The 17,111-nt window shown below is 38.8% G+C and overlaps 1 protein-coding gene across 3 annotated transcripts; it reads right to left on the bottom strand.

The window, feature by feature from the left end:
- Positions 1–279: 279 nt before the first annotated feature.
- On the bottom strand, positions 280–16,748 carry LOC146522371 (uncharacterized). Of its 3 annotated transcripts, XM_085140927.1 has the most exons (21): positions 16,528–16,743; positions 15,968–16,013; positions 15,792–15,851; positions 14,202–14,258; positions 14,050–14,115; positions 12,632–12,691; positions 12,495–12,551; positions 12,121–12,180; positions 11,412–11,474; positions 11,252–11,302; positions 11,065–11,142; positions 10,666–10,725; positions 10,513–10,563; positions 10,285–10,359; positions 9,632–9,709; positions 9,298–9,339; positions 7,116–7,193; positions 6,976–7,015; positions 6,856–6,901; positions 4,415–4,829; positions 280–2,712 (listed from the first exon to the last, which is right to left on the bottom strand). In XM_085140927.1, the coding sequence occupies exons 2-21, from the start codon at positions 16,010–16,012 to the stop codon at positions 2,233–2,235; spliced, it is 1,962 nt and encodes a 653-aa protein (XP_084997053.1). In that variant the 5' UTR covers position 16,013; positions 16,528–16,743; the 3' UTR covers positions 280–2,232. The 3 variants fall into 3 exon arrangements, with proteins under 3 accessions (XP_084997053.1, XP_084997068.1, XP_084997060.1); XM_085140942.1 differs by lacking the exon at positions 9,632–9,709 and having other exon boundaries at positions 15,968–16,748; XM_085140934.1 differs by lacking the exon at positions 11,252–11,302 and having other exon boundaries at positions 15,968–16,743.
- Between the last annotated feature and the right edge of the window lie 363 nt (positions 16,749–17,111).

Here is a 17,111-nt window from a genome sequence, read left to right as displayed (position 1 = left end):
AATTCTGACGGCTAAAGAACCAAATGGGACAGGCAAAAAAAAAAAAAAGTCAGAATGTCCCACTGAATAGTCGAGGACCAGAATGTGCTTTTAAAATCTGCTTCTTTACTGCTTGTGCTGTTTGCTCATTACAGTCTTTACATGTTAGAAATCAGAATAATGCAAAAGGTTTAAGTCATGTATTCATTTGCTGGTTTTTAACAAGTATTTTCAGGAATTCATGTTTTGCATTAAATTAATAAAAGCATTGATTGAAAAAAAAACAAAAAACAAAAAAACAAATCTAAAACGAATGTGATTGGGCCACTGAATGCGATTTTTCTTGTGATAAACGAAAAATCACAAGTGCACATCTAAATCTACGGGCAATTGAGGGTTAAGAGAGCTGTGTTTCATACAGGTTCTTTGTTGAATGATGTTTGAGAGTGTGTTAAGTGACGATAAGGTTCTACTTTAAATCAGCAAATGTCGACATATGCATTACTTTCAGAATGATAGCTGTTCAAATGTTGTACTTCGTGTTCGTGTTTGGCGTCCATGTTTCACGCCCTCTAATCACTCGCATTCCACAGTATTGTGTCAGTGCAAAGCAGTGTGTCTTTACATTTCCAGGCAACATTACAGTTTTCTGGCAGTGACGGTGCAGCCATCCTGCAGCACCTGCACACGACTGTCACCACTGTTCCAGTAGGGTTTTGATGGTCAACTTTTGTGGTTATGATAAGCTCACATACAGAGTACGAGAGTGCAAATTTACACAGTGCACATGATACTTGGAAAGCGACATACGCCCTTAAAATACACACCGTACGACATTAGTCATGGCAACTGACGTTGACCAATAACGTTATAATTATCAGGCTTCTTTATGCTCTTCTGTCATGCTCTGTGTGCGTAAGATTGATGACCAGTCTGCGTCACCAGCTTTATCCCCAGGATTAGTTGGACTTTCCGAAAAGAGCACACACTCTGACAGCAAGGTTATTTTTAGAAAATTTCAACTTTTCTGTGGGATGTGGCTTATGCTTCTACACCTCATTACATCAGCTCAAATTAAATACCATTAGCCTCTACTTCGACACACACATGCTCAAGAATTTTGCACAGTACTGTACAATGGAAGCTGTTACAATTACTGCCTATTGGTCATTGCACGGTCAATATTTCTGCTTTGCTACTTTACCAGTCTTGGATTTTCCATTTTGTTGCCTGTTGGCAATCAAATAAGGCTAATTAAAATAACCAAACAGGCTGTATTTGGTATAGATGTCACAAAATGTCAGTGGCTGGAAGGCTAATCAAAGTGTTATGTTGGTGCCATAATATTTAGGTAAGGAAAGGGGCACGGGGGTGGATTATGCGAGTAATATGAAACTCAAACTGTCCACCTCCACTAACTGGCGGGCTAACAAACTTTTTAAAAATTTCACCTCAGAAATCTCAGAGACCTCCATAGCTCACTCCAGATTTGTGCAGATTGCAGTAGCAAGGCTGCTAAAAAAAGAAAACAACTAGCCGGTGGTCACATATGACACCTATTCCTGCACCTATTCCAGTCCTTTGCTTATGTAGCTGAGCTTCTAAAACCTTATTACTACAGCTGACCTCTCCAGTCATCCAGCCAGGTTCCCCTGACTGTCCCTTACTCTGATGTTTAAAGCCAGAAGTGATCATGTATTTCCAGGTCAGCTGATTCTGTTATTTGCTTTAGACAACTACTGAAAACTCATTTTCATAGGTTACGTTTCCCTCTTTCATATATCCATCATTTTTGGCCATAGTGAAAATACTTGTGTGTATATGTGTGTGTTAGAATGAATGTATGACCATGTGGTTCCTTATGTGTCTGTTTATGTGTTTCTGTTTTCACATGTGTACTTATCGCCTTATGTGTGGATTTTATTTAAACTGTGAAGCACTTTAAAAAGTGCTATACAAATAAAGTTATTATCATCATTTTATCATGTAAGATAAAAGTTGAACCCTCCAGACCCTAGACTAGGAATTTATGATTATAGCTTTAGGAATGAGATAGGCAGACTCGACTTTTAACATTCTTTTATTTCTGGCCTTTGACCCCACCCGTTTGAGTAAAAGGTCATCTCACCTTGTCCACTGATAAAAGTATTGTGTAAGTCAGATCAACTCAAAATTGCAGCAAACCAGCAATAAATGTTTTTGGTATCAACACAAGACAATGAGGACCTTGTTTTGTTTTCCAAACACTGCCCTTCAGTCTTCAAGGTCAGTGAGTTTCTTCAGATCAGATTTCAACTGCTCTTCATTCTCCACCTCCTCTACCTCCACTTCTATCCCATCCATAGTTTTCTGAAGCTGTTCCTTGATTCTGTTCAGCTCCAGCAGGCCATTCTGTAGGTCCTTGCAAACTTCTCGGATCTTGACAGCGAACTCTGTTTTTGCCCCCTTTTTCAGTTCCATGGAGTCCTTTGCCAGGAAAAACACATCAAGAGCCAGGAAGAGGCCTGACATTACTCCGGTAGTGACACTCATCACCTGGGCAGCTTTGGCAGCACCACCAGCAACATTCAGGACTTGAACAGTATTGATCAGACTGTCTGTGTTGACCACCAGAGCTTTGCCAGCTCGACCACCCTCCTTGATTACATGCTTGACGTCCTGGTTTAAGTGGTTTTTTGCGATGCTCTCTGCATACTTCTCAAAGTCCCACTGCTGGAGTGTCTCCATCCCTTCCTGTCAGGTATACGTGAGATGAAAATTTTACATTAGCAGCTGTGGCCATATCAACACTAGAATTTATTTCTAAATGTAGATTAGCTGAGAGACTTTTTTTGCCCTTGAAACTGATTGTACTGAGATAAAAAGATGAGATGAGAGAAAAAGATGCAAGGTTATGTCACATGATTAATATAGTACTGTAGGTATGTTTTTTCTAAAGGCCTTCCACAACTCCTCTGTCACATTCTTGTCTCCCTAAAAACACTTCCTCATTGTTTTGTCAGCATTTTTTTTTTCAGTTTCATTGTGTTTTATTGAACTTCTACTGTGGTTTTTTTTTTCCAACATCAGTATTGTTTTGTATGCTTTTGCTGCATTTTTCCATTTGCTGTTTTCTCAAATTGGAATGTATTTTACCTTTAAGGGCCACCATAAAACTTAGACTCATCTAAAGTTAAAGCTTACTTGGCTCTTTATGTATACTTACTATATTTCCTTGCATTATTATTGCAGTCAGTTGGTTAAAAAAACAACAGTCGTACCTGACAGTCAACTGACAGACAACTGACAAAATAATGCTGCATGACAGCATCTCATTGACAGAATGATTGTTTATGTGTTTCTTGTTTCTTTCTCGAGAATTCACTCCGGTAAATGGTTATCGTGAAAGTTCCATTCAAACTATGCATCAACAGGAACAAGGCAGCTGAACTGTCAATGCTTCTGTAAACACTGTAGTTGATGTGGTTTAACCACAGTGCTAAATGATGCTTCAACGACCTCGAGCCAAACATTCAGATTAACAGATTTTTCTTTATATGTTGAGTAAATGGATGCCTTTCAAACGTGGTATGCTGAAAGTATTCAATGCACTCCTATGCCCCATGACAAATTCTTGAGCTAAGAAATAAATTATATGTTGCCAGCTCTTCACCAACATCTTACAGGTTTTACATAAAGGACTAACAAACCCAGTCAGTGAATTCAGTTTGCAAGTAGGGTGGGTTTAAAAAATAGATTTCTCAATTCACACGCTGTCGGGTGCTGAAAGTCGACATCTCAGAGATTCTAAAACTGCAGGTTTTATTACTCTCCAACCTAAAGTCACTGATCCAACAACAAAAAAGCAAATTTACATTTCGCCTTTGAAAAACATTGTCATGAATTTCCTCTTACTTTTGTGTTCTTGCTTCCACCATGATAAAATTGCACTTCCTGCACAGCTCTTTTTCAGTATGCTGTAAGACCAGTTTCCCATCAAAAATCGTTTGACTGCCTGCTGTTTCGTCTTGTTTATACAGTATCAGCAGTATCACGTAATGTTCATAGGTTCATTCATGGTTTTCTTTAGTTTTTCATCTACTGCTGAATATTTTTATTTCAGTCACTTTGACACAAAGGCGTCTGCTGTGATGTTTGCACCTCTGATGAAGTCTCACAAGTGTCGGCTTTGTTTTTATACTGAGATAGTTTACACTGAGTTTTTAATAGCAGAGAAATAGGCAAATAATTTAGAATTAAATATTTTCAATTGAAAAGGTTTAGAGGGTTCTTTGGACAGGACATATCCAAGATAAATGATCAGAATTATAATATTTCTGACTGTCTGAGTCAAAATTAAAATCGGGAATTGAATCAGCTGCAGAAATACGTGACGATACCCAGCCCTACTTGTAAGCCAGCCATCGTGTGTGTTCCTTTCTTGGTGCGTTCTTACCTGTAAAAACTCCAGGCACTCTTTGATGTCCTTGATCTCCCCCTGGTAATCTTGAATCATCTTCTCCACCTTCTTGCGGTCCGTCTTTGAATGGACAGTGTCAGTGATATTGGCCGAAGCAGATGTCACGCCACCAGCTGTAGCTATGCCAATGCCTACAGCTGTTACAATCAGCGATGTTCCAGCTGTGAAGGGAGCCAGAATGAGGCCGGTGATGGTGGTGATAGACCCAGCGACACTGGCCAATCCACCGCCAACACTGGCCGTGACCGTTTTTTTGTGAAAATTGTCTGCTGCATCAGCCAAGGCAAGGAGCTCAAGGATGCGCTGCTGCAGTGAGGCGCCACGTTGGTTAAAAAAACGAACAAAAAGTCGAGCGGCCATGAAGACGCGATCAGCTGCTTGCTCCACCACTCTGAGAAAAAGGCACAGGGGAAGGGTTTCACGGGGAAAGCAATGAGTGAACTTCAACCAAGAGACATGTTTTTATATTAAAACTGTAGCTCAACATCGCAAAGCTTCCTATGGGAAAACATATTCTGTGAACAATAAAGAACACGTCTACCGTGCAGCAAGAAATGACGGAATGGTTAATACTTCACTGTCATGGCAAAATAGTGTGAGGTTTTAGGCAGTGTACTGTAACAGAGCTTAAGACTTATTTTCTTAATGCAAATGTGTGATTTTAAATGGGATCAGCATCTCAGATGTGGCTCAAAGAGCATCAAAGAAATGTGATATTTGAGAACTTGAGACCACACCCTCTCCATGTTAACCAGCTACTTTGCTGCTGGTTAACATGGAGAGGGTGTGTTTCAGCACTCCCTAACTACTTCCTGGACGACTCTTTATGGCTGGTGGACTACATAATGGGATTAAGGAATGGAAACTGTCTTTAAGAGAAAGAAAGGAAAGCACAATGACCAGTTATTCGTGTGTTCACAAGAAGGGCGGTGGACGGCCATATATCCCGTGTGTTAGTACAGTAATCTGATCCACCCATCAGTGCCTCAGGTCTCTCCATTATGGGCTTAAAGCTAAGGGTGTCTCACAAAAACCTGATAGACATGCAAAACAAGAGACCGTCTTGTTCTGGCTACCAAGAAAATACAAGATGTGTGGGCAGGAGGATGCTGAGAATGGAGATAGGGAGACATCAATGTTGTTGTTCCAGTATTCCAGAAACCAGGATTACACATCCTGAGTCAGGAACCTGAAGTTGGTTTAGCAATGCTACAGCTTACAGGTGACTGGCTGCAGCCTGAGGACCACACCCTCTGTAAGGAGTGAAGATGTCAACAATCTGCAGAGAATAATTTGATTTCCCTTTCATCCAACCAGCTACAGCAGTAATTTTTTGTAAGTTGCAGTTTTTTCAGGTGTGAGTTGGCGTTTGTTCATTTTATAACTATTTTGCCTGTTTTGTTGGTCTAGGGAAGTAAACCCTTGGTTTTTTACGGTTTGTAACTTTCAGGCAGGTTCTTCAGAGTTTGTGTTGGTGAATAGTTCTGCCTGTTGTTTGTTTCTGCTTCAGACTTCCCTGAAGGTTTTGTAGTCCTGTATTTGTGAATCTGCTAAATCCTAAATAACGCAATAGTCTTTAATAGAGAAGTTGTTTCTGTGGCTATGTGTGAGTCAGTTGTTGGTGGGAAACACTTTGGTTAAAGTTAGTTGTGTTAATTATGCTATACACTCACCAGCTACTATTTTAATTCTCCATAACATGGATGCAACAAGGTGCTAGAAACATCCCTCAGGGATTATGGTCCATATTGACATGACAGCATCACACAGTTGCTGCAGATTTGTTGGCTGCTTGATAAGAATCTCCTGTTTTACGACATCCAAAATGGTGCTCTATTGAACTGAGATCTCCTGACTGTGGAGGGCATCTAAGTAGAGTGAACTCATTGTCATGATCAATAAACCAGTTTGAGATGATTTAGCTTTGTGACATGGTACGTTATCCTAACTCATCCATACCAAGTAACAATTTTTCAGTCTTCTACTGTCCAATTTTGGAGCATCCATATGAACCGTATCCGATCTGTTTCAAGGTTCAAAGAATTAATTGAGTTACTGTAGTCTGACCATTCTACCCGGTCCTCAAAAAGGGATTCTTGCCCAAAGAAATGCTGCTGACTGGAGATTTTCTCTTTCTTGGATCATTCTCTGTAAACTGTAGATGGTTGTGTGGGAAGATCCCAGCAGATCAGCAGTTTCTGAAACACTCGGACCAACAACCAGGCCTTGTTTAAAATCAGTATCAATTTCAGTGAAATCACATTTGCTTGGCTTGAACATCAGCTGATTGTCTTGATCATGTCCAAATGCCTCAGTTGCCGCCATATGATTGGCTAACTATTTGCACTAATGTGCAGTTTAAGAGGTGAAGTGGTCAGTGAGTGTAATAAACTGATTTCAGTAAATGTTCTACTTACTCTTCAGTTTCATCATTCTGGTTTGCCTCATTCCACTCATCCCAACCTAAGGCACAGAAAGACGTTATGAGGTGCAACTTTCAACAACAATAAATAAGGTTAACAGTAAATCAGTGATACCTTCGACTGTTCTCCACCATGACATAAGGCCTTCATCATCCTGGAAATAAACAGTCTTTTAACTTACTGCTTTGTGACTGTATGGAGAAAGAAATTTAAAATACACAGGACATACACCAGAAAAAATAAGATAAACATACATCTAGAGGATCGAGGTCCGTTCCTTCACTGCGCACTGGTACTTCAGCCAATTGCAATGTCTGAACTTCAACTACCTCCTGGAACAAGAGGTGACACATGGAACACTAGACAGAATTTCTAAATGAGCCTAAAATCTCGTCTAAAAAGATTGAACCTGCATTTGTGTTGCGATTTCAGCAAAGCTTATAAATCATCTGAGGTTTAACACAGTGACGCTTCCTGTTGTGAAATATTAATGTAAGCTGTAAATAACAGCTTCACAAAACTGCCTACAGCTAGGCATTAACAAACAAAAAATGTTACTGTGTAAGTTTTTCTTTCTCTTTAAAACATAAGATAAGATAAGATAAGATAAGATAAGATAACCTTTATTAGTCCCACACGTGGGAAATTTGTTTTGTCACAGCAGGAAGTGGACAGTGCAAAAGTTATGAAGCAAAAATTAGAATACAATAAGAATAAATACAGTACACAACTGTACAGAATAGAATAAAATAAAATACTATATACAGTAGAATAAAATAGAATAAAATATACAATAAGATAAAAATAGAATACAAATGCTATATACAACTGAGTAAAAATACAATGATGCCAGAAAAGATTATTGCACATTAGTGTTATTGCACGTTTGTGGATGTGTGTGTTTCTGTACATCTGTACACTGCCGCCTTAGCTTTACTATAACTGTATTTACATGCTTCAATTTTATTACTCTCCAAAACTTTATGCTAACCTCGAAAGACCTGACTAACCACCTAGTTTCAACTTTCTTTTTTTTCATTTAAACTGTCATGTAATCATATCCGGAACAGCAAAAATGTAAATCTATAAACTAACACTATAATTACTTCTTAGAAATTTCTGTTAGCGAACAAGAAAAAAAGAGTTTTTGATGTTGTTTCTGTTTATATAAATTTAATGACGTTGACAGCAATAGATTAATTCTTAATGTTTTGTTATATGAAAGGCAGAAACCCATGAACTGCAAAAATGAAATCATGTTGTACTCAAGAGGACTCGATAAAGAGAGGACAAGATCAAGTGAGCCAAAGAACCCATGCATTAGACTAATAATGCATTTTTAGTTCATTTATCTTCATGAGATGATAGATGATCTAGTTTTGGTGAAAAGAAATAGTCCCAAATTGAAAGGTTACTGCACCGTTGTTTACCAGGTGTTCAGAGTAAAATATGTCAAGCATGGGGACCAAAAACTGGAATGACAACTTCAAAGTCACAAGCTAACCAAACATGGAAAAGCAAATAACATCTCTCTTTTAAATCACCAACTGTTTCTGGTAACTTGTGAAATGCCACGTCACCCTAGTATAATATTCCTACCTCAACATCTTTATATGTTTAGTATTTAAACATAGCAGTTTAAACCACCCTTTTTCTCCCAGCTACAATTGGACTGTAGAATCCTCGCATTGTTTGTCGTTACTCAATGGGTCAAATGTAGAGCAGGCTTTATCTTCTTATGTATATGTAGCTGTCATACGAGGCACTGTTCCAATAGATGTAAGCACATTTAACTCACTGATTTCAGTATTAGTCGCATTTATATTAGCCAGTTTATGAAACAATTATTCTTAAGAGGAATTCTGACAGTTTGATCACAGAATATTCTACCCAAGTACTGCATTAGAGATTACATGAGTAAATAAAGACCAAATTCTCACTGAAATGTCCGTGTGTAGTTTTATTTACACAGTGACATAATAGCACTGTGCAAACCTATTAGCATGCTCACCTCCCAATTATATTTTGAAAATAAAACCACTGATAAACATTTGATTAAGTTGTGTGTCAAGGTTCTCAGCCATCCAGGTCATCGTAGTCTAGGGAGCTTGGGAAGAAAAGCGTCTGGACTTCTATAATTTTCTTGAACACATTTCACCTCTCATTGGAGAAGCTTCACGAGTTCTAAGAGCAAGTGGTGACGAGTCCCAGATTTTAAATCCCCGCCTTAACGCCCACTCACATCCTGGGCCATTTGACCTCTTAGAACTGAAGAAGCTTCTCGGATGAGAGGTGAAACATCTTCAAGACACCTAAGAAGTCCAGATGCTTTTCTTTCAAGCTCCTTAGGCATTTGATTACATTTATCTTTATTGCTTAATGTAAAGATAGCATGTAAGTTAGAAAGGTGCTATATACATTTACTTCATTACTAACCTGGGGCGGGGCTTGAGTGTCAGAAAATGCATTTGCAGAGTCCTGTGGAGTCAAAAACAAAGCAAATAAGAACTCGATATGTTTGAGAAGAAACTGCCGGTGGTATTTCAGTATTCCTGTGAAATCTGGAGAATAGTTTAAAAGTCTTCAGGAAAGAGGAAAAAAAGTCATTACAAATATGTTTTTCTTGATTTTTTTCAGCCACCCACATGAAAACAGTGACATCAAACCATCATTATTAACATGAAAAGAACCAGGCAACATGTAAAACAATGGTGAATATTAAATTAGTTTATTCTGAATTCATAAGGACCCAATACTCTGCATAACATACCCTGGTTCTTCTCCTTTGGGCCTGTGTTGGCTGGGTTTTTACATCACAGCTGGTGTCAGCATCTATATACCAAACAGACTTTGGAAAGGGAGTGAACTGAGTGCTTAGAGCCTAATACTGTGTAAATGTTACACTTATGCACCTGACAAAGATTTTCAGTAGGTACAAAGTTTCTTGTTTGTTTGTCTGGTTTTCTTCACTTTTCCTCCAGTGCATTTGGCTTTATTAGCATAGTCTCTGAACACATTCCCGTACACTGTTGTTATCAAACTTCACCAGTCCGGGAAATATGAGTGCTATTTTCCTTGTTATGGCTGCAGTTAAGACATCAACAAACATCATGACGAAAATGCTGATCGTTTAAGTAAGCACTGCTTCAACCTGGTCACATGCTTTGCATTTTTGCAGACTGACAACATGCTAGTATTTTTCACTGAACAATAGGTTCTGGAAATCACCAAGTGCGAGAAGACGGTAAGATAAAACAACCATTACATGAAATGCAATTAGGTTAACAAAAGGCTGCTTCCTTGTAAAAGTGATGTACTAAATGAAGTCATACATTTCTGTGCATAACAGGTGAATAAGAAATAACTATGAGCTTAGAGGGCTGGGTTCATTTTAAAGACAAGGAGATGTGGTTATTGCCTTACATGTCTCTCTATTGTGCTGTCATCCAGGCTTTCAGAGCTGGTGGAGTTGTCACTGTGAATATCTGCTTGGTTTTCCTGATAATTGTTGAGAGAAAAACGCAGGAAATCACAGACAGAACCAAGTACACTTCTGTTATGATAAAATCTGTCAAATGTGTTATGTTAAAAGTCCTTAACCATAAGAAATACCAGACATGTGCATCTTTTTATTTCCATCTTAGGCCTTACCAGTGTCTTGACAGAGGTAACCGTCAAATCTCTCTGACATTGATCTTGAATCTAAATTGCAAACAAACAGTGGCAAACATACTCACATTAAGTAGATACTCCAGCTAGGTCAGTGGGAAACTGACCGATCTGAATTGATAATTGACATCATACCTGTGTGTGCGACTTAAAGGGATTTACTTTCTGCATTGTCTCTTTGAACATTCCAGGGTTCTAAAAACAAAAAGTAGAAAAGAGCAACAGACATTACTTCTTTAAATCTATGTGTCTTTTAAAAGCTGTAAACAATCAATGTAAGCACTGTTCATGAAGTGGATTCAAAATTAAAATAGAAAAGAAAAAAAAATGGTCAGGAAGTATTTGCTCTGTGGAGACTCTATTGTTTTTGCTTTGGCAACATCTTGTGGTCATGGAAAGAACAACACTGAGAGCGTACTGGAATATTTTCTCTACTCCAAATTACACAGCTGACTTTCTTAAACTGTTAAAATACTAAATGTGGGTAGGAAAAATAAACGTGTATGTAATGGTATGACACAGACAGAGATCGACCTGCTTCTCTGGCAAGTTGCTTTTGCCTGTCAGGCTTCCAGCGCTGGATGTGAGGTCATTGTGTTGAGGCTCAACATCCTGAAAATATAAGATGCAAGAAGAAGACTTTCCAGAAGAATAAACCGAGCACAGTTTTCTGTTCGCGTTCAACAATTAAATTATCAGTAATCATTATTAAAAATGAAACCTTTGGCTGCGAGGATCTGAATGGGTTGACTTTCTGAATCATTCCTGGATTCTAAATTATTATTTAAAAATAAGTCAATAAATAAGGAGGCCCAGCACTGCAAGAACAAGCCACAAATTAACACAGAAGGTAGTAGATTATGCAGAACTTGGTGCAGTACTTGTTTGCCCTGAAGTTCTTTCCCAGTCTCTTGATGTTTTGCAGAATCATCTGGAGGATCACTCTAAAGTCAAAGGAGATGAGAGGAAGTGTCAAATCTGTTTTTTTCTTTATTTGTTTTTGTTTTTTGCAGAAAAAGGTCTCAAAGTGAGCAACTAAAATGTAGATGTTACAGATTCAGTTTGTACTTTAACTGTTAGATTGGAGTCGGACCAAACAGGAAGTGAAATGTTGCCAGGCCACAAATGTTTGCTCCAATGAACACGACAACCACTTCCTTACAAAGTTATTATGAAAACATTTTCAGGTTAATGTTTTTTGCTTTGCGTGTTGCCACAGGAGCTCCAGATGAATGCAAACAGTGACAATAGACTTGACCTTGTTTTCCCATTGCCAGTGGCTTTAGGACAATCCATCATGCTTCTTCTTGCATCACCTGCTGTGTCTTTGCATTGACTTTGTATCTAACTTTGTAATCAGTCTGAACACGCCAATTGGCACAACTCCCAAACTTTGTATTAAAATAAGAATTCAACAGGCAGAGTTAGAAAATTTCATTCAGTCGTCCATAGACTAGATATTGGCGTCTGACAAAGATACAAAGCTTTACAATTTTGAAACTTCAGTGTCTTCAAACATAGTTCATATAAAGATGATTTGACCTCCGAGGCCGCATGCTGAGAACAGACATCAAACATAGAGTTGCGTACCTGTGCAGAAGACTTGAAGGGGTTGACTTTCTGCATCATTGCTTTCAACACTCCAGAGTTCTGAAACAACAGCATAACTATCAGACTTTGGGGGTTTTTCCTTCCACATCCATGTGAATTTTTGCGTGAAATGATGATCAGATGTTAAAGGTAATATGGTATTTTGTCCCCATTTTGACCTTTTTTGTCTTATGAAAATCTGTAGGGGCTTTTCAGCAGTGTCATCTCAAATGTTAGGAAATCCAGTTTCAAGAAATGTGTGCGGATGTACAGGTCGTCACTAGTGACTTGAAGGAACCTATGATCAAGTAATTTTTTTTTCTACCATCAGATTTCTGACATCAAATTCATGCAGATTCTCAACTTTTTCCTACCTGAGTAGAGTCTTCCTTTCCCCGCTCCGGCAACTCTGAATATGGTGCTTTAGAGACCTGTGTGAGAAACCCAGCTGAGTGGACGACCTATTATTACTGCCACTATTTTCTTGGTAACATTAAAACAATCCTATTACCTGTGAGGTAGGCTTGAATGGGTTGACCTTCTGAATGACCCCTTTCAGCATACCAGGGTTCTGAAAGTGAGCAAACACTGAGCCACTGTGCACCAAACCATGACTAGAGGAATGCACATTTAATATGCTAACTGAAGGCAACTAATCACCTTGACTCGACCTGGCTGAGAGAAAACAAGAAACAGCAGTACTGAGGTTAAGTCTTCAAAACACACATTTCTTGTAGGAAATCCCTGCTGAGACCCTGTTACTTAAATGAAATTAGCGACACCACATTAAGAATATTCTCATAATCAGGACAGAACTTTAAAATTTTGTAGTTATTTGTGTTTACTTTTTTTCTTAGCTTTCTCTTAGCTTCTTAAAGAAGCTGTGAGTTTCTAGGAATAAAAAGAAGCTATTTTTGTGACCTTGAGTTGGAAATTATATTTAGTTTTTCCTTCCTTCCTTCCTTCCTTGACTGATGGTGGTGCTGTTTGCTCCATTTTGGGTTCTTTGTTTCCCTCTATGTTGGCAGCTGAGGATCACATGGGGGACCAGTGATGACTAACTGTTTGTTTTCTTTAACTCTGTGTTTGGTAAATCTGGCTTTACTCCATCTGCATCCACCGTTTACAAGCAGCAGCTGTACGATTTAGAGGTCATACTTTTAGAGCAGCCATGCATCCCTTCCATCTCTCCATCTACATGGATAAAGTGTCTATAATTTAAATTTAAATCAACAGATGAATACAGCACAGTAAAACGCAGTAGATTTCATCCAATACAAGGCTTTATTCAAGAGTTTTGAATTGCTCAAATAAGCTGCGTCTTTCTGCATCCAGTTTTAAAATAAAGCCATACAGCACTCACTAATTTTACACTGTTGTGGTATCACAATGTCTTGTTTACTGTCACTATCTATGTATTTGGAACTACACTGATAAGAAAATAAATTCTTAGCATAGAAAGCAGGTTTCAAGTGAAATATTTTGGGAAGATAGGCAGCAGGGTGGTGCAGTGATTAGTACTGGTGCCTCACAGCAACAAGGTCCTAAATTTTGACTCCACCATCTAAACCGGGCCTTTCTGTGTGGAGTTTGTGTGGGTTCTCTCCAGGTGCTCTGGCTGCCCCACACAGTTTAAAGACATGCAGTTAGTGGGGATAGGTTAATTGTGAGCGGTTGTCTGACTCTCTGTGTCAGCCCTGTGACAGACTGGAGACCTGCCCAGGGAGTACTCTTGCCCTAGAGTAGTGGGGACACGCTCCAGCTCCACTGCAACCTTGATAAGCAAAAGAGGACGGATGGATAACTTTGCAGGAGTGGTAGTTGTTTTCAAAACTGACTTTGCATAACTGTACAACTGGCAAAATTATTGTCCATGGCGTACTTTTTACACAGAAGAATATCACATATTAGCAGTACTTTACACCTCACCTGAGCTGTGTCTCCTGGTTGTTCCAGTGAATCTGAGGAGGGAGTTGTATGAACCGTGAAGGAGGCCTGCATGGAGAGTTAACGTTCTGTCATTTTCAATGAGGTACCAAACAAAGAAGCTCTTGTGTGTCAGGCTGTCCGTGCATTTTTACCTGAGCAGTGGATTTGAAGGGATTGACCATCTGCATGACACCCATCACCCCCGTCCTCTGATGTTTATGATAACAACACATTTATTATGAAAAAAAGCAACTGCATCCAGTTAAAGTCGATCTTATTCACCAACATGAAATGAATGGGCTTTGGCCTTGTCAAATTAAAAAAAAACATCCTAGAGGGGTCATCATCACTTAATAAAAGATTGAAATATATGTTTGCATTTGACCCTGTGTGGATTAATTAAACTCCAAAATAAATTCAAACCTGTTCCACCCAATTATTTTTGTTTTGCTTTTGTTTTTTAAATCATGTGCAATCATTCCACCCTGGAAAAAGAACAGGTCAAAGAACTTATTATAAGCCCAAACTTCCCGTGACATTCATGCCCACGAGGCATGTCATGTAAGCTTCTGCACACAACTGTAAATGCTTGTGAATCAAGTGTTTGTTCTGCAATAGCCATTTTGAGTTTCTTAAATCGGTCCCTGACAAAGAACACTGAAATTTTAAAACATGAAACTAACACAGAATCTTAAGAGGAACAAAGAAAAGTCATAGTTGTAACATTTTCAAAAAAAAACTATGATACACTCAGCGTGGAAAGGCCCAGGGCTGTAATAAAAGTTTGTTTTATTACAATATTGTGACGTCAGCCTGTTATGGGATCATTGTGATGTCGTGTGGTGTTGTATAAAAAAAAAATAAAAAGTGTTTGTACAGCTCTCTCTATGCCCTTTTATATGATATGTTACTCAATATGGTTTCTTGATTTTTTTTTCCAGCTCACATTGTGTGCTAAGGGAGAGATCTAACGCTTAGCTAACCAAGGTACTCGTGTCTCCCACAGCCTAGTATACTGATGAAGAGTCAGTTAAGTCTTAAGTTTCAACTGATTTACAAATTTGTTGTGACCTTGACCTGATTTTCACCTAAATTAAATGAGCTCAACGGTGGACTGCTACAAACAAACAGGCAAACCATCGGGATCAGACTGAAATGAACAAACACACTGTAGGAAGTAGTTGAAACTAAATTCATAAGACAATTAACTCAAATTGAAAAATACATATTTAAATAAAAACACTGATTTAAATTGAAATTATTTTGGAAGAGTGACAGACGTTCGTAGCAACTGATGCAGAAGTCACTTTGCATACTGTACAATTTGCATAATAGTTGCCTAGTGTGTACTCCGCTTTTCCACAGAAGAGTTTTTCACTATTATCAAACATAATAATTTTCCCTGTGATCATATTCAGGTATACCTTTTTTTTCTGTCTCAAAAGAAGATTTGCTTGCACAACTATGTCAGGAAAGGCACCAGCATCTTGATGGTGCATTTTTACCTAATAGGTCAATGTGAAGTGATTAACTTTCCGCATGCCCCCATCACCCCCACCCTCCCATGTCTATGCAAAGCAACACGTTTATTACAAAAAGGGAAATAAATGCAAAATTCAAATTGAATCGTGCCAACTAAAAACAAACTCTCAGCTTTGTCTTTGGTTTAAGTTTAATAGCGTCCTCAGTAGTGTCTTCCTATATGAAAAACTGTGTTTTAAGGTCCCAGTGTGAACATTCACCTGTGAGCCATCCCCATCATCCTGCTTGTTCTGGCTGTGTCTGACGGCACTGCCGAGCTCCTGATGATAAAGGAAAGCGTGTTTGAATGGCAGGGAGACATGTAGTATTAAAAAAAAAAAAAATCAGGACGTTATCACACTTCCTGTACTTCTCTAGTGGATATAGGTGGGACTACCTGAGTAGCAGCCGCTGAGCCTTTGTCTCGTTTGAATATATTCATTCTGAAACATATTAAGTTTTCATAATTTCGTTGTACACATACAATGACAATAAAGGGCAATTCTGCTCTATAGTATTCTGTTAAGGAGCTGTTTTAGTGCGTTAAAGCCCTTTCACTGTTTTCACGGCAAAGCTAAACAACAACATACTTAGCAAGTTATAGCGCCATGCCTGCGTTATAAGCCAAACACCAATACTAAAAATGTTAGTTAAAACGACATTAATAATAACAGTTGCAGTCGTGCTCTTGACTGTTATTATTGTGTCAACTTGCGCAACTATGCCCAACGTGACGCAGAGTTGCGAAACAACTTTTTGCTTATTGAGTCGCTTTAGACGACATAAACAAGAAAGGCGGCACAGCCCGAAAGTGTCAGGGTTTTAAACACAGCCCCGCGTGAGATGCACAAAGCAAAGCCACGTTCAAAGCTCTGTGCACTGTGGGCGTTTTGTCCGGAGGAATGTTTGACAGCAGCAGAGCCACAAACAGCACGGCGAAAAGAGCACGGATCCTACCTCGGTGTCGAGTCAAAACAAGGCAGCCAACACTCACACACACGACACAAAGTGGGAAAAGTGAGGTACTGTTGTCAAGCGTCCAGTTCGAGAAGCACAGACGAGCGAGTCCCCACTTTTTTTGTGTTTTGTGTGTATACTGAGTATTATGGTAAGAGACGTCGAGACCTGATTTCAAAATAAAAGCCCCTTCAAGTGAATTTAGGTTCAATATTAACTAACATATCTGTTCATTATGACAATAGTTAATTAGTCTCCTTTCCATACTCTAACGATAGTTAGATAGATTAGTACTCTAGTCGTACCCTGTCAGTATCAAGGCACTCTTCTTTTGGATTTCAAAGTAAAAGCCCATATTTTTTACCTTTTTGAGCTATCTTTCAATGACTTTAGAATCCCGTTAAAAGGAAAATGCCAGTTTCCACATACTAAATGCAGCCTATATCAACAGTACACACCCTCACACAGGTACCATGTCAATATCAAATCAATCTGATTTTGCATTTCAAAGTAAAGGTCCTTTGAAATTCTTTGTATATGAGGTACACTTTCAAGAACTTCATGATGCTAATAGGAGCCATTTG

This window comes from Neolamprologus multifasciatus, chromosome 3 (assembly GCF_963576455.1).
Source record: "Neolamprologus multifasciatus chromosome 3, fNeoMul1.2, whole genome shotgun sequence".
In the NCBI taxonomy this organism is placed as follows: Eukaryota; Metazoa; Chordata; class Actinopteri; order Cichliformes; family Cichlidae; genus Neolamprologus; species Neolamprologus multifasciatus.
The sequence above is the reverse complement of the archived record's forward strand: the minus strand, read 5'-3'. Positions and strand labels throughout refer to the sequence as shown.

Excerpts from the sequence above, each read along its gene's own strand:
- LOC146522371 (XM_085140927.1), bottom strand. The coding sequence starts at position 16,012 with ATGAATATATTCAAACGAGACAAAGGCTCAGCGGCTGCTACTCAG. Across the intron at positions 10,360-10,512 it reads TTACCTCTGTCAAGACACTG|GAAAACCAAGCAGATATTCA; the intron begins GTAAGGCCTAAG and ends AACAATTATCAG. Across the intron at positions 9,710-10,284 it reads ACAGCACAATAGAGAGACAT|TCTGTTTGGTATATAGATGC; the intron begins GTAAGGCAATAA and ends CCCTTTCCAAAG.